General features: G+C 35.4%; 4 protein-coding genes and 1 long non-coding RNA gene across 5 annotated transcripts; 3 read left to right on the top strand and 2 right to left on the bottom strand.

The window, feature by feature from the left end:
- Positions 1-477: 477 nt before the first annotated feature.
- Positions 478-2,688, bottom strand: LOC114936355 (uncharacterized). The gene is made up of 3 exons (XR_014926058.1): positions 2,507-2,688; positions 1,705-1,932; positions 478-850 (listed from the first exon to the last, which is right to left on the bottom strand). It is a non-coding gene; the product is annotated as an uncharacterized LOC114936355 (long non-coding RNA).
- Positions 2,689-5,369: 2,681 nt separating this feature from the next.
- LOC146720461 (uncharacterized) lies at positions 5,370-8,255 on the top strand. The gene is made up of 3 exons (XM_085488405.1): positions 5,370-5,460; positions 6,127-6,970; positions 7,136-8,255. The coding sequence occupies exons 1-3, from the start codon at positions 5,370-5,372 to the stop codon at positions 8,253-8,255; spliced, it is 2,055 nt and encodes a 684-aa protein (XP_085344531.1).
- A 4,829-nt stretch (positions 8,256-13,084) lies between these two features.
- LOC146720460 (uncharacterized) lies at positions 13,085-14,090 on the top strand. The gene is made up of 3 exons (XM_085488409.1): positions 13,085-13,258; positions 13,383-13,499; positions 13,619-14,090. Exons 1-3 carry the CDS (start codon positions 13,116-13,118, stop codon positions 14,022-14,024), a joined length of 666 nt encoding a protein of 221 aa, XP_085344535.1. The 5' UTR covers positions 13,085-13,115; the 3' UTR covers positions 14,025-14,090.
- Positions 14,091-15,172: 1,082 nt separating this feature from the next.
- Positions 15,173-15,675, bottom strand: LOC146720459 (uncharacterized). The gene is made up of 2 exons (XM_085488396.1): positions 15,426-15,675; positions 15,173-15,339 (listed from the first exon to the last, which is right to left on the bottom strand). Exons 1-2 carry the CDS (start codon positions 15,655-15,657, stop codon positions 15,218-15,220), a joined length of 354 nt encoding a protein of 117 aa, XP_085344522.1. The 5' UTR covers positions 15,658-15,675; the 3' UTR covers positions 15,173-15,217.
- A 586-nt stretch (positions 15,676-16,261) lies between these two features.
- On the top strand, positions 16,262-17,126 carry LOC146720458 (uncharacterized). Its single transcript, XM_085488404.1, has 3 exons — positions 16,262-16,324; positions 16,650-16,908; positions 16,996-17,126. The coding sequence occupies exons 1-3, from the start codon at positions 16,262-16,264 to the stop codon at positions 17,124-17,126; spliced, it is 453 nt and encodes a 150-aa protein (XP_085344530.1).
- Positions 17,127-22,540: the final 5,414 nt, after the last annotated feature.

Genomic DNA, 22,540 nt, shown 5'->3' with positions numbered 1-22,540 from the left:
GCGACTGCCTTCATCGCCTCGCTCTCCGTTCGCGGTGGTCTCCTGCCCTTTTCTACATCTTTTGGGGGAAGATGTAGAGAAGCTCTTTCATTGGCTAATTTTTATTCACACGCTTTTATCTAGGTGCAAGCGAAGCAGGTTGATTCTTCGCTTGCGATCCGCGGTTTTCGGTGTAACGCTTATATTTCATCGCGTTTGCGTCTTTTCGCGATAAGCGCTTCGCGAGAGCGTGAGAACGTTTCTCAAATGATTGTATAATAGCCGACTTACTAATTTATTATTAAAACTATATTAATATAATATAATATAATATAGTTATAGTCATTCGGACTATAACAATTACAAACTATGTGATTATTCTCAATTGAAATAAATAAGAAATTATTGATAAGTAACTTTTATTTTATCTAAATTTAATTTTAATAACAATTTGTAAAAATTTAAATTATTTTACATAGATTAGTGGGTCAAGTTGGAAATAATTGAGTGATTATTGATCTTATACTAGCTGTTACTGAAACAATTCAATACTGTCGCTGGAAATTTTTTGCGATTTGTGCGATATATTTTGCAAACATATTTACATTTTACTGTTTAATCATCAAAATTTCCATACCGAATGAAAACTTACCGCGAACGATGTAATTGAGATAATTCATTTCGGATGTAGTATCGTAAGAGAAACAACCGTGCTTCTTGTAGGTGATTTGTATTTCGTCGTACAACTTTTCTTGAATCTTAGGATTAGCAGCCAATTCATACATAGCAAAGCTCATAGTCGTTGATGAGGTTTCAAAGCCAGCCAGAAAAAATATAAAAGCCTGAGTTGTGATTAGCTTGTCATCGATAACTAAAACACATGTCAAAATGACAGATTGTTGTACAAATCTAAAGTCAACATACTCAAAATAGAAATCTTTAACTCGTATATAAGCTGATTGATTTCCTAAAATTGAAACTTGTAAAATCTCACGTTTTCTAAATAACAATCTTCCAGTCTATATTATGAAAACTATTACACATCATTTTATCTCATTTAACAATTATGAACGTAAATTGTTTTTTTCTCATAAAAAAAAGTTTCTTTGGTTAATGCAACGAAAAAGAACCGAATACATTAATAACAGTACACCAATAAATTTCAACTGTAATATCAGTAACAATGCACAACAAACAATAACGCACTAATATAAAACTAATATAAAACATACATCTTCATCCAATGACAACATAATAAACACATTCATTTTGCCCAAAACTTCTCATTAGAATCTCCTCACCCCCTTCTCCATACCAACAACAAATGGTTTATTAATCTAACAAACACTAAGATACTCATATGTGTATCTAATCTCTTACAGCTAGGAGGAAATTTTTGCCTCCCAACAAATAATAATAAAAAAACAGCGATTTATGAATTTATCAAAGACCTGGAAGGTCACACAAAAAGAAATAACATTATTAATATTAGGTCTATTAGAAACATCAATCATACCTCAATTTCATCGGTTCCTACATAATGGCTCACAAGAAACATGGACACAAGACACTCTACATAATTTACAAAAATTGACAGCTAGATTTTGCCATCACAATCCCAATGTTCTCTTCACACGAGCTGATAAAGGCAATGTCACGATTGCCATGGGCAAATGTTATTATATTGAAAAAATGGAAAATTTACTTAATGATATCAACACTTACTCTATCATCACAAAAAATTCTTCATCAAAGATTGAAAGAGATCTCAACTTTCTTCTAAGAGACTGGTTCAAGAAGGAATACATTTCCAAAAAAGAATATTTCAGTTTAAGGTCTAGTGATTCTCTCTTACCTAAGGCATATGGCCTTACAAAAATCCACAAAAATAATACCTCATTCAGAATCATAGTTTCATCAGTCAATACTGCCTTATATTCAATAGCTATTTATCTACAAAAAATACTATCAATTAGCATACCTGTTGAAAAAAGCCATGTCAAAAACAGTTATGAGTTGTGTAGCACACTGTCTAGCCAGAGATTAGAATCTAACGATATAGTTGTCTCACTCGATGTTGTCTTTATACACGAATGTCCCTTTAGATCTTGCATTTGAGAGTATCAATAAAAGATGGAATTATATTGCATCACACACAAGTATTCCAAAAAACGAGTTTATCAAAATGATCAAATTTATTTTAACATCAACATTTTTTATTTTTAACAATAAAATATACAAACAGACATTTGGGACTCCCATGGGGTCACCATTATCACTAATAATCGCCGATATGGTGATGCAAGATCTAGAGGTATCAATACTCAATACTTGTAACACAAATATATGATTTTACTATCGATATGTTGATAACATAATTTTAGCTGCACCAAGAGACGAAATCATACAAATTTTAAATAATTTTAATAGTCATCACTCAAGATTACAGTTCACAATAGAATATGAAGTGAATAGAAGCATAAGTTTCTTGGACTTATCAATTAATATTATAAACAATTACATTTACATTGATTGGTTTAGAAGAGGGACATTCTCAGGTAGCATGTTGTCGTTTTACTCCAGCCATCCTTTGTGTCATAAAGTTGGAACTATGTGTAATCTGATTGACAGAACGGTTCTTTTGTCACATTCTCAATTCCACAAAAAGAACACACATATTGTTATTAATATTCTGTTGAGCAACGGATACCCACTACACTTGATTTTCGAGACAATCAATCGCAAAATTAAAACTATTTTTAATAAAAAATCACACACAATAATTGATAATGAAACCAACGAAAATAAAACAAATAACTTCTTTGTAATTCTATATATAAATAACATCTCTGAATTAGTTGCATCCTCTATTAAAAAATCGGAATTTAAGGGTTATCGCTGCCTCAATAAATTAGACTGGATTAATAAATCTCAAAGGACAAAATTGACCGCTTTGCCAATAAGAATGTTATATACAAAATTCGGTGTAAAGATTGTGACGCTTCATATGTGGGACAAACAAAAAGACAATTAAACACTAGATTTAGAGAGCATATGAATAATATCAAACTAGACTCCGCTAAGCATTCGATAGTCTCGGAACACATTCTTAATTATCATTATACATTTGACTGGAATAATGTCGAAATTTTAGACAGGAAAAAAAACTACCACAAAAGACTCGTGTCTGAAATGATGCACATAAAAGAACAAGAAAATGGCATCAATATGATAAATGACACAGAACTACTTGACGGTGCATATTTTGATATTATCGACGAATTGATGAAAACATAAGAATAGGTTTGTTACAGTGCTTTAAATAAGAATAACAACTACTTATTTTTATTGAAGACCTTTAAATTAATTTATATTTATGTTTTATTCTCGATATTTATTTGACACACATTATTTATCATTTATTTTTATCGAAGACCTTTAAATTAATTTATATTTATGTTTTATTCTCGACACTTATTTGACATATTATTCATCACTCCGTCAGATAACAAAAGAAGCCCTAGACGAAACGTGTTTTTTCTATATTCCGACGTTTTAACATCATTGTAAGTTAACTATATTAATTGTTTTTTATCTTTAATTGAGTTATGTTTTTCACGTTCTGTCATTAGAACCATGATATTAACTTTTGAAACAAGTGACACACGAAAAAGACAACTTCTCGCCATACAACGAAAAAGTTTCTTCATTTTTTACAACACGTTCGTGGTCATACAACATACTCAAGGGAAGATACATAAATATCGTTCCGTACTCGTACTGCAGCGTGGCGACTTAAATGTTCGCGTTTCGTATTAAATACAGTAATAGATTTAAATATAAAAAAGGAAGGAATACTATATGATACAAAGGCCAACTGACGAGCAAACCAAATTATAATGTTACATTAATAAAATATTAAAACATTTATTAATCTTAATAAAACTTAAATAAAACTGAATTTAAATTACATGTACAGGGTTTGTCCGGAAAGTAATGCGTCGCATTTTTTTGTGACGCGACTATACATCGCAGAGCGATGGGACCGGTTGGGGAGGAAGGGGGGTACCCTTAGCTTTCCAACGGTAGGTCGCTCAATTGTTTCCATGCGCTTGGAGGGTTAGGACGGCTTATTCTGTGAACCTCTGCTTAGTGGTCGCGTCAAACTTGTGATGGAGAGAACGATAGAGCAACGCTATGCGATAAAGTTTTGCGTGAAGCTGGACAAGACGCCGCTGGAAACTTTTGAAATGCTCAAGAAAGTTTTCGGGGACGATTGCCTTTCCAAATCGCAGTCAAACAGATGGCACAAGATGTTTAGAGAAGGTCGGAAGGAGGTCGCCGACGAGGCCCGCGCAGGACGCCCGTCAACATCGCGAACGGACGACAATGTGACTCGTGTGCGCCAATTATTGAATTCAGACCGTCGAATGAATGTTCGCTTAATGTCGGAATTATTGAACTTGCCGAAAACGATTGTTCACGAGATTGTATCGGAAGACTTGGCCATGCGGAAGATTTGCGCAAAACTTGTGCCCAGAGTGTTGACCGATGCGCAAAAGCAACACCGAGTGGAAGTTTGTGAAGAACTCAAGCAACTCTGTGCAGATAATCCCAATTTCTTTTTTTTATTTCCTCGGCTGAAAAGGGAGCTCAAAGGACAACAGCTCGAGTCGGTTGACAACGTACAAGCTACTTCGACGGCCTCCCTGAACAGCATCCCAGTCAAGGAGTTCCAGAAATCTTATGACGCATGGAAATCGGGTTGGCAAAAATGTATTGACGCAGAAGGGTCATACTTCGAACAATTTTAAGTTGTTTTACCTATGCGATCAATAAATTCTTTTTTAAAAAAATGCGACGCATTACTTTCCGGACAAACCCTGTATATATACGTTTCGACTGCACGGCAGTCTTTCTCAATATAATATAATGTTAATAGCTAATATAAAATATGCAGACATTTTCAAATAAATTGTGAGTGAAACCTAACAAAAACATAAAATTTTGACATGAAAAGCATAATCTTATTTTTTGTTCGATATTTGATACGTTTATTTTACGAAAATTGATGAAACGCCGCGAAGATTACACAATACAATAATGATTTGTTACACACTATATAAAGACTGTGCGATATCAAACTTAATTTTACTTTTCATATTTTAGATTAAAAAATCAGATTAAATACGATTGAACAAACAGCCATTAGTTATTTGCGACAAAGGTACAATAAATTCACCAAAAAGCACATTAAAACAATAGATTCGATTTAAACTAAGAATTTATTTATTTTTCGACAAAGATCCAAAATTATCGTCCTTCTGGCAACAAATCAGTCAACTAAACATTCACCATCTTACATATACAGATATAGTACATATTCCAAAATGCTTTCGTTGGAAAAATTGAACGGTGACAAGCAGACAAACGATACAAAGGACAAACGTCCTGATTCTTCTGGACAGACAAGCTCTAATTGTACTGTGGCGATAAATGCCACAAGCATATTAAAATATATATAAAATAAAATTTACACGAAATAAAAATATATGACAAGCGACAAGTGTTAAGGATATCGCGACCGGTGACACAAAATAATAAATAAATAAATAAGCGTCTAGCATGACGAAGGTAGAATGTGATTTCCGAACAGAATAAAAAGCGAAAGTTCTTCAAAATAATAGATAGGCTAATCACCTAAAAATAAAAATAAGGTCGTGGAAAAATCGAGAGAAGCAAGACAATACGCGGCCTCGAAGGGCAGATAGATTTTGACTCGCGCTCGCGATACACGGTTTTCCTCGGTGAAGAGTAAAAGTCTGTATTTGATATAATCCGAATAAACGCAGTGAAAGACAATATAATTATAACACCTAATAACTATTCCGTCTTAACGATCCTCTCCCGATTCGCGATATTGACAGAACAATAATTATCGAGCTAAGCTACACGCTCACCCAAAGTGGTGACCCCGACGTGATCAAGGTGACGCGAAGTGCTGTGGATATTGCCGCGAATCGTGATACGGATCTTGGAGAGTGCATTTTTGAAAAAGTGACAGTATGGTGTTGACGCGTGACGATGGGGCTGCCCCTCCGTTAATACAAATTGAGCAGCCGAGATGAGATGCACTGCCTGTGCCAGGGACGCAACAAGCGGTTGAACGACCTAGCCTGTTCATGGCGGGCGCCGAGGTAAATCGCGTAGACATGAGGATGCCGGAATTTACTTCCGGGGATCCGGAACTGTGGTTCAATATCATAGATCGGAGCTTCCAGGCCGCTGGAATTACTACGGACGCGACCAAGTTCGGTTACGTTCTTACGGCGATCGGTCCGCGACACGCGATGGAGGTACGCGACATAATAATGAACCCACCAGCGGAACGCGCGTACGAAACTTTAAGATGCGAGCTCATAAAAAGACTGAGTTTATCGCAGGAGCACAAGACGCGACGGCTCCTGGAGCATGAGGAGATAGGCGACCGCAAACCGACACAAATTTTGCGGCATCTTCGAGGTCTCGCCGGTAATGTCGTCGGGGATGAAGTCCTGCGAACCATTTGGTTGAGTCGACTACCGGTTTATTTGCAGCCGCATCTCGTAACGCGCGTGGGAGATACGCTGGTGACGCTCGCGGATATGGCGGATGCGATCGTGGAGGCAACGAGAGCGCCCGCGGTGCACGTCGCGGAAGCGGCTCGGCCGACGGCGTTCGCGGGTGCCGACGGAAACGGAATAGCTGCATTGGAGGCGAGAATCAATGTGCAAATGACTCAGATGCGTATGGCCATGCAGCAAGAGTTCGCAGAACAAATGACCGGCTTGCGAAAATGCATCGAGGCGTTAGGAGAGCGAGAACCTCGCCGAAGCGGCGGCGGTGGTCGTCGCGGGCGGGAGCGTTTCGCGATCGCGCTCTCGCGTCCGTGGTCACGCGTCAAACGGTCTTTGTTACTACCATTAGAGATTTGGACCGGATGCACGAAGATGTGAGCCCCCGTGTGCCGGACAGCCGCAGGGAAACGCGATGGCCCGTCACTGATGACGGCCGGTGATCAAGGCCAGGATTCGCGCCGTCTGTTCGTGACTGACCGCGACACGCGAATTAACTTCCTCGTGGATACAGGCGCAGACCTATGCGTTTTTCCTCGCAGGATGGTGCGTGGGCCGCGGCAGAAATCGACGTACGAGTTATCCGCAGCGAATGGAACGGTGATCCATACCTACGGAACCGAGACGTTGACGTTGAATCTCGGATTACGACGGAACTTTACGTGGCGATTCGTACTCGCGGATGTGTCGAGGCCGATTATCGGCGCGGACTTTCTGTCCTATTACGGACTCCTGGTGGACTTGCGGAATCGTCGGCTAGTCGATCAGGCAACGGGACTCGTAGCCGGGGGACGTAGCGCACAGTGCGGAATGCCGACCGTACGAACGGTGACGGGAGTGACACCGTATCACAAACTCTTAGCGTGTTATCCGGACATCGTACGACCTGACGGGCGCCCGAAAGTGGTGCGACATAACACGAAACATTTTATCGAGACAACCCCGGGGCCGCCGGTAGTGTACAGACCGCGGAGACTTGCGCCGGATAAATTGACCGCGGCGCGAAAGGAGTTTGAAAAAATGATGGAGCTCGGAATCGTGAGACCGTCGAAGAGTAGTTGGGCGTCTCCGCTACATATGGTGCCGAAGAAAGGTGAAGAGTGGCGACCGTGCGGTGACTATCGCTCGTTAAATGCACGGACGATCCCGGATCGGTACTCGGTCCGGCACATTCAGGATTTCGCGATGGAATTGAGAGACAAACGGGTGTTCTCGACGATCGACCTGGTGCGCGCGTACCACCAGATACCGGTGGCGGAAAGTGATATTCCGAAGACCGCGATCACTACGCCGTTCGGCATGTTCGAGTTCCCGTTTATGTCGTTCGAATTGAGAAACGCTGCGCAGACTTTCCAGCGGTTCATCGACGAGGTCTTGCGCGGACTCGACTTTTGTTACGCGTACATTGACGACATTTTGATCGCGTCAACGACGGCCGAAGAGCATAGCGAACACCTTAAAATATTGTTCGAGCGTTTACAAACCTATGGCGTCGTGATTAATCCGGGAAAGTGCGTGTTCGGACAAGCGGAAGTCGAATTCCTTGGATATGAAGTGAGCGGACACGGCACGCGACCATTGCCGGCGCGCGTACGGGCGATCGAGGAGTTCGAGGAGCCGAAGACGGGCGAAAGAACTGAGGCGATATCTGGGCATGATTAATTTCTACCGGAGATGTCTGCCAAAAGCCGCGGAAATTCAGGCGCCGTTAAACGAGTTACTGCATGGCGAGACTAAAGGAAAGACGCTCATTAAGTGGACTGTCGGCAGCGAGACAGGCGTTCAAGGACGCAAAAAGTAGCTTGATGCAAGCTACCCTGATAGCGCACCCGAAGGTGAACGCGGAGCTCGCCCTATTCACGGACGCATCGGACAGCAGCGTGGGAGCCGTACTACAGCAGCGAGCGGAAGAAGAATGGGAACCACTGGGCTTCTTCTCAAAAAAATTAAGCCCGACGGAAGCGAAATACAGCGCATTCGATCGGGAGCTTTTGGCGATTTATTTAGCCATCAAATATTTCCGCCACATGGTCGAGGCACGGACCTTTGCAATTTACACGGACCACAAACCTCTCACGTATGCATTTCATAGAAAGCCCGAAAAATGCACGCCGCGACAATTTCGGCATCTAGATTTTGTCGGGCAGTTTACGACGGACGTACGACACGTGAGAGGAGAAGAGAACGTGGTGGCGGACACGCTATCGCGCATAGAGGAAGTGAAAACACCGCTGGATTACGAGGCACTCGCGAGATCGCAGGAGGACGATGCGGAGTGTAACGAATACATCGAGGGCACGAGCGGACTCAAATTGAAAAAAATAGAGATTCCAGGCGCAGGCACTGCGATATGGTGCGATACAATGACAAAGATTCCGAGACCATTTTTGACAAGGCCTTTTCGGAGGGCCGCATTCAATTTACTACACGGACTGGCACATCCGGGGCACATACGAGCGACGGTGAAGATGGTGACACAGCGTTACGTCTGGCCGTCAATAAAAAAGGATTGCAGTACATGGGCACGTGCATGCATCGAGTGCCAGCGAGCGAAAATTACACGCCACGTAAAATCACCGAGAGGCATTTTTGAGTTACCGAGTCAAAGATTTGAGCATGTGCACATGGATATTATTAATATGCCGATATCGGACGGAAACAAATATTGTTTGACCTGCATCGACCGATTCACGCGCTGGCCGGAGGCGTTTCCTATGGAGAACCAGGAGGCAGAGACAGTCGCAGGGATGTTCTACCACGGCTGGATAAGCAGATTCGGCGTGCCGTTGAGAATAACAACCGACCAGGGACGGCAATTCGAGGCGCACCTCTTCAAGGAGTTGAGCGGATTGCTAGGATCTAACCACCTGAGGACGACTGCCTATCACCCCCAAAACAATGGCATGGTAGAACGATGGCACCGCCAATTGAAAGCATCGATCAAGTGCCATCAGAAGGACCGGTGGACGGTGCTGCCGACGGTTCTGATGGGCATAAGAGCGGCGTGGAAGGACGATCTGCAGGCGACGGCGGCCGAGCTGGTATATGGAGAGACGCTCAGACTGCCAGGACAATTTTTGAATAAGCAGCCCGGCGAGGAGAGAGACGCCAGCAATTTCGTGAAGGAGTTGCGACGTCATTTCGAGGAGGTCCGGCCGGTCGAGATCACGCAGCACGGAGAACGACGCCCGTTTGTATACAAGCAGCTGGGAACCACGGAGAGCGTGTTTGTTCGGCACGACGGGCCGAAAACACAATTGCAGATGCCATACGATGGGCCCTACACGGTGGTTCGACGCGGCGAAAAAACCTTTGTCGTGCGCATGCACGGCAAAGAGCAAACAATATCCATCGACCGTTTAAAACCAGCATATTTGATTTCAGAAAAACAGGCTAACGAAACGTCGCCGACGGCAAGGACTCCTGGAGACAGAGAAATGAGACTGGACCCGGAGCAGTCGAATAAGGCGCAGCCAGCAAGTGAAGGACGAGAGACACGAACGAGGAGCGGTCGAAGGGTCCGATTTCCGGGCCGATATATGATGTAACGCGGCGTGTCGGACAAAATTTTTTAATTTATATTGTTATTTATTTATTTATTTTTTTTTTATTATCTCTCCACGCGAGATTATACATTGACGCGGTGACTAATGACGACTTGAATCGACGAATAGGCGGTGATAAAATAATTGTGCAACAACACGCGATAAAAAAATTAGAAAACCACTAGAAGGGGGGTACTGTGGCGATAAATGCCACAAGCATATTAAAATATATATAAAATAAAATTTACACGAAATAAAAATATATGACAAGCGACGAGTGTTAAGGATATCGCGACCGGTGACACAAAATAATAAATAAATAAATAAGCGTCTAGCATGACGAAGGTAGATTGTGATTTCCGAACAGAATAAAAAGCGAAAGTTCTTCAAAATAATAGATAGGCTAATCACCTAAAAATAAAAATAAGGTCGTGGAAAAATCGAGAGAAGCAAGACAATACGCGGCCTCGAAGGGCAGATAGATTTTGACTCGCGCTCGCGATACACGGTTTTCCTCGGTGGAGAGTAAAAGTCTGTATTTGATATAATCCGAATAAACGCAGTGAAAGACAATATAATTATAACACCTAATAACTATTCCGTCTTAACGATCCTCTCTCGATTCGCGATATTGGCAGAACAATAATTATCGAGCTAAGCTACACGCTCACCCAAAGTACAAAAAAAAGAAAGAGCATCCCAAAGAAATATATTGGAAAATCAAAAAATGATAAGCTGGAAGAAAACGTCAAACTACCCACAACCAAAAGTGTTACATTGATCAATGAGAACGACCAATCCAAAAATGACAAACAGGCAGACGAAAATACGAAGGCTGACGCTCTCGGTTCTTCAAGACAGACGAGCGATAGTTATACAAGAGAAAGAAAAAGCATCCCAATGAAATAGATTGCGAACGTAAACGAATTTGTGTGATCGTAGTCTGGAGGAAAATATCAAACGGCCCGGAACCGAAAGAACTGCATCGATCGATGATAAAGGAGAATCAAAAAATGACACGCACACGGGCGAGAAGTACAAGTGTCGCAAATGCAATAAAGGATTTGTTCAGAAAGGATACTTAAAACTTTATAAAAAAGTACACTCTGAGGAAAAACCATACGCGTGTAAATGCGGCAAAAATTACAAATATCAAAGGGGTCTTGTAAGACATCAACGCTTTGGAATATGCAAATACTACAAGAATTAAGTCGAGTAGAAATTGATTCAAATTAAATTCTAGATTTTAGATTATTCCTGATATTAAAAATTTAATAATTATTTTTCTTCAAGTAATTATAAATAGTCGCTTAACCCAACTTGTGACAAACATATGGATATATATGGCGTTCCACAGGAAATATGAAACTAATTAATTGTCATTTTTTAATGCATGCAGTTTGTGAAAAAACAAAAATTGTGTTGAAAAGAGGAAGCCTGCAGTTTTGTGTAATGGATGTAATGAAATGTTTATATACTAATATATTTGATTGATAAGAAGAAATTTAAAAAATGCTATAATAATCGCATAAAGTCACATAAACTAATGATAAATATTTTCAACGATTTTATAACAGCTATTAAAATAACCGCCAATAACATTAAAAATGGCATGTTATAAAAAGTTTTTGTAAAAGAATATGATTTTGTATAAATTCAAATAATGCGCACTTCGAAAATATTTTAATTAGTTTACATATGTGAACAAAATTAAACAAATCAAATATAGTAGGCCAACTGAACGAGCAAATAAATAAGATGTAAAAATTTTTTATTAATAGTTAAATAATTAAATTAACATTCCGTTACAGAAACGATATAAATTGTAAACGTTTCGACTGCACTACAGTCTTTATCAATACATAAAAGTTAAATATTAAAATACAAAGTTAAATGTTAAAAATACAAAGTTAGTTAAATATTAAAATATAAAATTAAAACGATTCTTCGCTGTTGACCAATAGATGTGCAAGGCGATTGGTCTGAGATGCCAAGTTATGCGACATTTAAACATGCTGCGGATATAATACGCGAATTAAATCAATGTCAGAGAAAATTAAAAAATCTTTCAACTTACATTATCGTTTTAACAAGTCCTTTTTCCCGATATTTCAAGTGTGTGTTGCGAAGTCTGAATAACAAATGTCGAAATAGAGAGCGTGATGTATTTATTTATTACCAATGTTTTTACTAAACTATGATTCAGCAAATTTTTTAAGTATGTCAAAATAACTACTGTCTAACAATTCGGTGTCTCTATTTAAATTAATTCCATTTTTCTGTTCTTTAATGTGGATCATTTCAGATATTAGCCTTTTATGGTAATTCTTTTCATGATCCATAATTTTAATATTGTCCCAGTCAAATCGTTTTAATTTTATATTTTAATATCAAGAGACACGGTAGTGTCTCGCGCCAAGTCAAAAAACGACGCTTTGCGCAGCGAGGCACACCGTGTATTATAACGTGAGTCTGACATCTGAGAACATCATATATTTCAATTATGCAATAACGGCTGAAGCGATCGAGTTCTTATTATGCTCAATCGATAGATTAGGTTTGAATTATAAAAGAAAGTGCCTTTATTTTTTCTCTATGTGCTTTATTAACGGAGATATTATAATCTAAACTTTGTTTTTCTTAAAAATTGTTATAAATTTTGGTCGTCGTCGTCGACCTTCTCAATGCGCATGTATTTGAAAATGTCCATTTCGAGCATTCATTGCAAGATAGCGTTGATGTCGCTCCATGAATGATGTTTTGACACATTGTGATTGACATAGGTTCAGTTTAACCTACATACATAAATTGAATCTTTTGATTTAGTTATTACCAAATTAATTATAAAACTAATTCTTATTCTTTTCAGGGAAATATTGTATTCATAAATACACATATGATTTTTTGTGCTGGTATCTTGATATCTTACACAAAACTATGCAAATTTAAATATAAACTCTTATCTCAAGTTGAATATATGAGTGAAAAATCTAATAATACGTGGATACTAAATCCAAAATTAGGTACAATTTATAATCTGTTTTATGGTGGTATGTGGCAAAAACCTATCGATGATATATATTGGGAACACAATGGTATTTTACTGGCAAATGCAACAAGGTACAGATATACACACATTTCTCTGACATTATTTTATAACTTTTAAAATTAAAAAAATTTAATAACATTACATTAAACATTTATAACTTAATCGATTAATATATATACATATATAATATTGTAGAGGAGATTTTGAGAAATGTGTTGAGTTAGCTACAGAAGGATTTAAAATCTGGACAGAAAAGTCTATTGATTCTAAAATATGTATATTATCCAAGCTTACGTCAATATTACAAACTAAGTACGTGTACACAAGTAATTTACACAAATTATTGAAGTTTTTATATTTCTTAATTTTTATTTAATACTATTCATATTTGATAATTTTATAAATATTTCCTTCTTTTCTTTCTCTTATAGTGAACCTTTATTAGCGAATGAAATATCTCATTGGATAAAATTGGCATATTACTATAAGAATCACGTGAATTGTCATCAGAATGACAAATTTGAAGTAACAAAAATTCGTATTCCAAAAGGTGTTATTTTTCTTGAAAAGAAAGATGCAGTTATTCTATTTCGCGAGTTAACACAATGTTTAATTACTGGCAATGCTGTCATTGTGATATGTAATCCAGATGTGTGCACTCTAGTAAAATATTGTGACATATTTTCAACAGCAACAATACCATCGGGTGTTATAAATCTCATTTCAAGTAAAATTATAGCCTACATGAACTATGAGAAAATTCTCGAAAAATCAAAGCCAAATTCAATATATGAACAACTTACTACAACCAAGCATATTGTACTTTGCCTTAAGTAAAATTGATAACGTAGCATATATATGAATTACAATAATTCAAGAGTTACCGAGTTAAAAATATATATATATTGTATAAACAAATTGTATAAACATGTTTACATATCAGTGATTATAATTTTCAATTTCTTTTGTTAGCAAATTAATTTTTTTTCAATAAAATTTTTTGTATAGAAAATCAAATAAATTTTCTCGCAAATCCTTGTATATTTTCTTATAACGCAATTAATTATAAAAGATTAAATAATTATTATTTATTAATATGTCAAGATTATACATCTCTCTCTCTCTCTCTCTCTCTCTCTCTCCCCTCTCCCTCTCCCTTTCTCCCTCTCCCTCTCTCTCCCTCTCCCTCTCTCTCCCTCCCTGTCTCCCGCTTTCTCGCTCCCTCGCTCCCTCGCTCTCTCTCTCTCTCTCTCTCTCTCTCTCTCTCTCTCTCTCTTTCTTCCTCCCTCCCTCTCTCACTTTCTCCCCTCTCCCTCTCCCTCTTTCTCTCTCCCTCCTTCTCTCTCTCTTTCTCCTTCTCTCTTTCTCCCTCTTCCTCTCGCTCTCTCTCTCTCTCCCCTCCCTTTCTATCATACATACATTTATATCATGCAGTAACACAAGTTATAGATAGATAGATATAGATAGATAGATAAAGAGAGAGAGAGAGAGAGGGAAAAAGAGCGGGAGAGAGAGGGGGGAGAGAGAGAGAGAGAGCTAATGTGTATATTGATATATACTGTATATATATTGATATATAATTACATTTATTACATTAATAAAAATACATTAATAATAATTACAATATAGTTTCTTTTATAATATAATTATTTATTATAATAACATTACATTTATTTATATAGCTGCTATATAACATGTGTAATTAACGTAAATGTTAAATATTAAGTACATATTAGTTGTAATTTCCCATCGTAAAAGTAATATTTTGTAATATAACATATGTTACATTATAGTTATATTACAATAATTATATTCCAGATAACATAATAACTTATCGAAAGATTATTTTCAGCATCCTACTATATCTATCGATGAGTTACAATGATATCTAAGATGTAATTACAATACAACTACAATGTAACATATGTTATAATACAAAAGTTATATATATAAATGAGAAATTACTATTAATGTGTACTTTACATGTAACATTCACGTTAACTACACGTTATATAGCAGCTATATATATTTTACATGTTAATATATATAGTATTTCCTCGTCCGTGTCCGCGGCCGCGTGCGCGGCCACGTCCGCGTCTTCGACCACGTCCCCGTCGGTTTCCCCGTGACCATCGGGCAGTTTTATATATTACTGTAACAAAATTTATATAAAAATATCTATGTATATATTTCAATCTTTCTATATAATATAATTGTTTAATTAATTTTTATACTTACGTAAAGCATTCTTTTTGAGGGGGTTAAGGATATTAGCCACTACTGCAGGCTGTTGAGGTTGCGGAGCAGTTGGTGGAATTTCTGCATGAGCAGCTAGTGGAGCCTCTGCCTGAGTAGCTTGTGGAACATTTGTCTGTGCAGCTGGTGGAATCTCTGCCTGCGCAGCTTGTTTTGCAGCGGCCAATTGCTGCTGCAAATCTTGAATTTCAATTTTTAATATTTCATTTTCCATAATGATATTGTAGTCATCGTCACACTAAAAAAGTAGAAATAAAAATTAAATTAATAATTTTATGAATTTCTCTATAGATCTGTTTATGAACTAACTGCACTAGTTCAAAGGTTGTCTTTTTTACTCAACATTGGAAGGAAAAATGTAACCTCTGAACTATTGCAACCAGTTCAGTCAAAACACATAGATCTGATATGTTTATATGTACACACAACAACAGAAATGTTTGAATAAATTTATGCACACATTGAAGCATATAGAAAATACAAATATATTTCGATATCTGTGTAAAATTGTGTTAAACCATTCATGTTGCCATGTGATGAGAACATATAATATAGAGAAACGTATTATAATTAATAAAATAGAAATCTACTTACTTCTTGAATCACTTTGTTCTTTTCTTTAGCATTCGGCGTTTTCTTTTCTTTATCTTGACTCATTTTAAATAAATATAATATCACTGCGTGCGAGCTTGCAAGACAAGTATACAATAGATGCCGGTCTGCGGTTAATGAGATAAGAAAACGTCGGCACTTGTGTCAATTTCGATATAGTATACTGCCCGTCTTGCAAGCTCGCAGTGATATTATATTTATTTAAAATGAGTAAAGATAAAGAAAAGAAAACGCCGAATACTAAAGAAAAGAGCACAAAAATTCAAGAAGTAAGTAGATTTCCAATTTATTAATTTATAATATGTTCTTATTATACGGCAACATGAATGGTTTAACAAAATTTTACGCACATATCGGAATATATTTACATTTTCTATATGCTCCAATGTGTGTATAAATTTATTACAACATTCCTGTTGTATGTACATACAAACATCAGACATTTGTTTTGACTGAACTGGTTGCACTAGTTCAGAGGTTATATTTTTTATTCCAATGTTGAGTAAAAAAGACAACCTCTTAACTAGTGCAGCCAGTTTATGAACAGATTTATAGAGATTCACAAAATTATTAATTTCATTTTTATTTTTTTAGTGTGACGATGACTACAATCTCATCGTGACTGAAAACCAAAAATTAAAAATTAAAATGCAGGAATTGCAGCGTCAGTTGGCTGCTGCAATACAAGCTGCACAGGCAGAGATTCCACCAGTGGCACAGGCAGAGGTTCCACAAGCTACTCAGGCAGAAGCTCCACCAGCTGCTGATGCAGAAATTCCATTAGCTGCTCCGCAACCTCAACAGCCTGCAGTAGTGGCTAATATCCTTAACCCCCCCAAAAAGAATGCTTTACGTAAGTATAAAAAATTAATTAAACAAATATATTATATAGAAAGATTGAAGTATATACATAAATATTTATATATAAATTTTGTTACAGTAATATATAAAACTGCTCGATGGTCACGGGCAAGAAACCGACGGGGACGTGGTCGAGGACGCGGAAGTAACCGCGGACGCGGACGTGGCCGCGAACACGGACGAAAAAATACTATATATATTAACATGTAAAATATATATAGCTGCTATATAACGTGCAGTTAACGTGAATGTTACATGTAAAGTACACATTAATAGTAATTTCTCATTTATATATGTAATTTTTGTATCATAACATATGTTACATTGTAGTTGTATTGTAATTACGTCTCAGATATCATTGTAACTCATCGATAGATATAGTAGGATGCTGAAAATAATCTTTTGATAAGTTATTATGTTATCTGGAATATAATTATTGTAATATAACTATAATGTAACATATGTTATATTATAAAATGTTACTTTTATAAATGTGAAATTATAACTAATGTGTCCTTAACATGTAACATTCACGTCAGTTAAACATGTTATATAGCAGCTATATAAATAAATAAATGTAATCATGTTATAATAAATAATTATATTATATGATAAATAAAGATAATTGTATTAATAAATATATATATTAAAAAACATAAATTCAATTTTTTAAATATTTATCTTGGTTGGTATTACAAAAACAATTTACAAAATACCGCTATATAACATGTGTAACTAACGTGAATGTTACATGTTACACACATTAGTTATAATTTTCCAATTATAAAAGTAACATTTTGTAATATAACATATGTTACATTGTAGTTATATTATATAATTATATTCCAGATAGCACAGTAACTTATCGAAAGATTACTTTCAACATCCTACAATATCTATCGATGAGTTACAGTGCTATCTGGAATGTAATTATAATACAATTACAATGTAACATATGTTATTACATGTAACATTCACATTAATTACATGTTATATAGCAGCTATATAAATTTTACATAAATATATATATTGTTTTTCCTCGTCCGCGTCCGCGTCCGCGTCCGCGTCCGCGTCCCCGTCCCCGTCGGTTTCCTGTTGTTGACCATCGATTAGTTTTATATTTTACTGTAACAAAATTTTTATGTAAATATGTATGTATATATTTCTATCTTTTTATATAATATATTTGTATATATAATTTTTTGTACTTACGGAAAGCATTTTCTTGTGGGGGGTTAACAATATTAGCCACCACTGCAGGCGTTGGTGTACATTGAGATTGCGGAGCAGCTGGTGGAACCTCTGCTTGAGTAGCTGGTAGAACTTCTGCCTGTGCAGCTAATGGAACCTCTGCTTGAGCAATTTGTCTTTTAGCAGCCAACTGACGCTCCAATTGCTGCACTTCAATTTTTAATATTTCGTTTTCAATCATAATAAGATTGTAGTCATCGTCACCCTAAAAAAGTAAAAATAAAAATGAAATAAATAGTTCTATGAATCTCTATACAAATCTGTTCATGAATTGGCTGCATTAGTTCAAATGTTGTCTTTTTTAACATTGGAAAGAAAAATGTAACCTGTAAACTACTGCAACCAGTTCAATCAAAACAAATAGATCTGATATGTTTATATGTACACACAACAACAGGAATGTTTTAATAAATTTATGCACACATTGGAGCATATAGAAAATACAAATATATTTCGATATGTGCGTAAAATTGTGTTAAACCATTCATGTTGTCATGTGATAAGAACATATAATATCAGGGCTGACGAGAAGGGGGTGGTGACGGGGTGATTTCCCCCGGGCCCGGATTTTTTTAAAGGGCCCGAAATTTTTGAGAATCCGAATTTTCTAAATGCTCATTGTTTTCAAAACATAGTTTCTTGTTTTTTTGTAAAAATTTTATCTAAATTAAGGGGATGCCGGAGCGTTGGCCGAACTCCGACGGGTTAGCGCCCTCATTTGAGTGGAACTAAAATTGTCGATAATTATTGATAATTTTAATTCCGCTATTATCGATAATAATCCATATATGTCAAAAAGCTATTTTAGTGTGTTCAACTTATTGAAATCAGACAATATAATATATTTTTACTGTCGAATCATCTCGCACACGCATCTAAGCGTCAATGACAGTAAAACATACATATATAAATGTGTCTCTTTATGACATAGTTGAACACAATTTCAATATTGCTCTTTTATATATTTTGATGATATATGCATATTTTCATGTATTTTTCAAAGGAAATATACAATCTACCATATATATATATATATATATATACAAGGTGGTTCAAAAGTCCGGCAACGGTCAATTATGTCCAAGAAATAGTGGTCTTATGAATAAAATATAAAAATTGCAGGGTTCAACCCGGGAAAAAATTTTTTATATATATAATTATATCTAAATAATTATATAATTATACATAATTATATGTGAAATATGTTCATTTTATATATAATTAAATTTATTTATATATAAATTATGAAGTTCATGTATAATCTCATGTCAAGTTATATATGAAACATTAGATATATTTATATATGTGAATACTTATTTATTATATATACAATATATATATATATATATATATATATATATATTTATATAAGTATATGTATATAAAAAGTTCTTTTATCTAATTATATATAGACATATTTCATATTTAATTTTGCAATTATATGTATAATTTTATATATTTCTATATAATTTTATATTGTTATATATAAAAATTGTTTCTAGGAAAAATAAGATATTTTATGGTGACCTTGACTTTGACGTAGGGGTCAAATTTAGAGGTCATTTCAAGATCAACTTTTATTAAACAAAACCCTCTATTTTTATTAGATATTCTTGTAGCTTATCTCGAGAATTTTCCAAAACACTAATAAAATATTTTTTTATGTACTTATTGAGTTATAAAGGTTTGAAGTGAACAATTCTTTTATAAAATTGACAATATTTTGTAAAACATTCAATTTTCATTATACATTTATACTTTTTATGCACGGAATAATGAGACCAATCAATAGATGCAAAGAAAACACAGTTGCAAAAGACGTATGTAATTTTCAAGAAGCAACTGCCCAGCAAACATTATAATTGCTATATAACACGTAAATAACGTGCATGTAACATGTAACATACACGTTAGTTGTAATTTCCCACTTATGGATTCTATTATTTATTGTAATTATAGATAGGATAGTGACTTAGCAAAAGATTATCTTTCGGCATCCTACAATATCGATGCTATCTGGGATGTAATTACAATATATAAATAACATATGTCATATTACAAATGTTACATCTATGAGTGAGAAATTACCGTATATGTTACATGTAACATGCACGTTATATAGTATTATATACATGTAACATAGCAGTTATATTTTGTGTTTGCTGGGTGCATTTTCTTTACACCAAATTGGTCTCATTATTATGTGCATAAAAATAAAAAGTATGATAACGTAAAACTGAATATTTTACAAAGATATAATTTTATGTCAAACAATTGCTTCGAATCTTTATAATTCAAAAAGTACTTCATGAAAAAATGTTTCATTATAATGCTTTGGAAAGCTGTCGAGAAAAGCTACAAGAATATCTAATAAAAAATAAAGGATTTTAAAAAGTTGACCTATAAATGATCTCAAAATTTGACACCTAGGTAAAAGTCAACACCTTTAGTATTTTTTTCATAAGACCACTATTTTCGGAGATAATTGGCCATTGCCAGATTTTTGAATCATCATGTACATATTATATATATGTTTATGCATGGATATATGCATCTATATACATGTACATATATGTATATATTTCTTACATATATAAATGCATGCATAAATGCATACATATACATATACAAATACATATACACATACATGTATACACATACGTGTATGTTATAAACATACGTGTATGGTACGTATATTGATATTACCTATAATTTTCTATAAATTACAATGTATGCAGTACGCACATTTTGCTTTTCTCCTCTTATCAATAATTGAGAAAATAGCAAATACATTCAAATAACCAGCTGTATATTTTTATATAATATAACAGAATATTATATAATATACAAAACATTTTTATGCATATATAGAATGAAATGGGCCCCTCCATCGCCCATTCCCGTGAGAACGCAACCATAATATATGTATTTTTTTCGTCTCTCCGATTTTTGCAAATGAGACATTTGTATTAGACACTTTTTTGCAACAATATTTATTAGAATTACACATTTCTAGTATAATAATAAAATTTTATTAGTTAGAAAAAGGTGACAGTTTATTTTCTGCTATTATTTTTAAGAAATGTTGTCTCATACGTTTAACATCAGCAGAATATGTCTCATTACAAGGATTTTCTCCTAAAGCTATAGTTGTAGCAAATGCGGCAGCAAAGATTCCACAACATATACCATCAGGTTGTGTTTGAACGTTTTCAAATATTATATTATTTTTATTTATTTGTGGATAACGGCGATGAATGTAATTTTTTTCTTTAGCCTTCAATGTTTCGTATGTACAGCCAGATAGATTGTCGTACACTCGAAGCTTGGTGCCGTCAAAAGAAATACATCGCCAGTGATTACTGCAATTTTCTCCAATAATTTGTAAGCTTTTGTCGTTACAACTTGCTTCAATTATATGAGAATATAAATTATCTTTTTTTAATAACCAGAACGCACATGCAAATCGTTCTGGGAGAAGATATTTTAGAAACAACTAACAGACGAATAAATCGTCTCTGATATAAAATATCTTTTTTTAATAACCAGAACGCACATGCAAATCGTTCTGGGAGAAGATATTTTAGAAGCAACTAACAGACGAATAAATCGTCTCTGATATAAAATATCTTTTTTTAATAACCAGAACGCACATGCAAATCGTTCTGGGAGAAGATATTTTAGAAGCAACTAACAGACGAATAAATCGTCTCTGATGTAAAATATCTTTTTTTAATAACCAGAACGCACATGCAAATCGTTCTGGGAGAAGATATTTTTAAAGCAACTAACAAACGAATAAATCGTCTCTGATGTAAAATATCTTTTTTTAATAACCAGAACGCACATGCAAATCGTTCTGGAAGAAGATATTTTAGAAACAACTAACAGACGAATAAATCGTCTCTGATGTAAAATATCTTTTTTTAATAACCAGAACGCACATGCAAATCGTTCTGGGAGAAGATATTTTTAAAGCAACTAACAGACGAATAAATCGTCTCTGATGTAAAATATCTTTTTTTAATAACCAGAACGCACATGCAAATCGTTCTGGAAGAAGATATTTTAGAAACAACTAACAGACGAATAAATCGTCTCTGATATAAAATATCTTTTTTTAATAACCAGAACGCACATGCAAATCGTTCTGGGAGAAGATATTTTTAAAGCAACTAGCAGACGAATGGATCATCTTTGGCATAAAATATCTTTTTTTGTTACTACTGCAACTTTATAACTATTATTATTACTATTGTACTATTGTAACTACTATTTATTATTACTATAATATTTCTACTACTAACAACTATTTAAAATAAGCAAGAGACTGCTTTATTTTTCAGAAATTGTTACTTTTAGAAAATATGTAT

Source organism: Nylanderia fulva, unplaced genomic scaffold (genome assembly GCF_048542155.1).
Source record: "Nylanderia fulva isolate GAGA-0341 unplaced genomic scaffold, ASM4854215v1 Scaffold69, whole genome shotgun sequence".
Classification (NCBI taxonomy): Eukaryota; Metazoa; Arthropoda; class Insecta; order Hymenoptera; family Formicidae; genus Nylanderia; species Nylanderia fulva.
This window is presented reverse-complemented; position numbering and strand designations above follow the sequence as displayed.

Excerpts from the sequence above, each read along its gene's own strand:
- LOC146720461 (XM_085488405.1), top strand. The coding sequence starts at position 5,370 with ATGCTTTCGTTGGAAAAATTGAACGGTGACAAGCAGACAAACGATACA. Across the intron at positions 5,461-6,126 it reads TGGACAGACAAGCTCTAATT|GGACGCAACAAGCGGTTGAA; the intron begins GTACTGTGGCGA and ends TGCCTGTGCCAG. Across the intron at positions 6,971-7,135 it reads TGGACCGGATGCACGAAGAT|GATGGTGCGTGGGCCGCGGC; the intron begins GTGAGCCCCCGT and ends TTTTCCTCGCAG.
- LOC146720460 (XM_085488409.1), top strand. The coding sequence starts at position 13,116 with ATGAGTGAAAAATCTAATAATACGTGGATACTAAATCCAAAATTAGGT. Across the intron at positions 13,259-13,382 it reads TTACTGGCAAATGCAACAAG|AGGAGATTTTGAGAAATGTG; the intron begins GTACAGATATAC and ends ATAATATTGTAG. Across the intron at positions 13,500-13,618 it reads ACGTCAATATTACAAACTAA|TGAACCTTTATTAGCGAATG; the intron begins GTACGTGTACAC and ends TTTCTCTTATAG.
- LOC146720459 (XM_085488396.1), bottom strand. The coding sequence starts at position 15,657 with ATGGAAAATGAAATATTAAAAATTGAAATTCAAGATTTGCAGCAGCAA. Across the intron at positions 15,340-15,425 it reads CCTCAAAAAGAATGCTTTAC|TAATATATAAAACTGCCCGA; the intron begins GTAAGTATAAAA and ends ATTTTGTTACAG.
- LOC146720458 (XM_085488404.1), top strand. The coding sequence starts at position 16,262 with ATGAGTAAAGATAAAGAAAAGAAAACGCCGAATACTAAAGAAAAGAGC. Across the intron at positions 16,325-16,649 it reads AGAGCACAAAAATTCAAGAA|TGTGACGATGACTACAATCT; the intron begins GTAAGTAGATTT and ends TTATTTTTTTAG. Across the intron at positions 16,909-16,995 it reads CCCCAAAAAGAATGCTTTAC|TAATATATAAAACTGCTCGA; the intron begins GTAAGTATAAAA and ends ATTTTGTTACAG.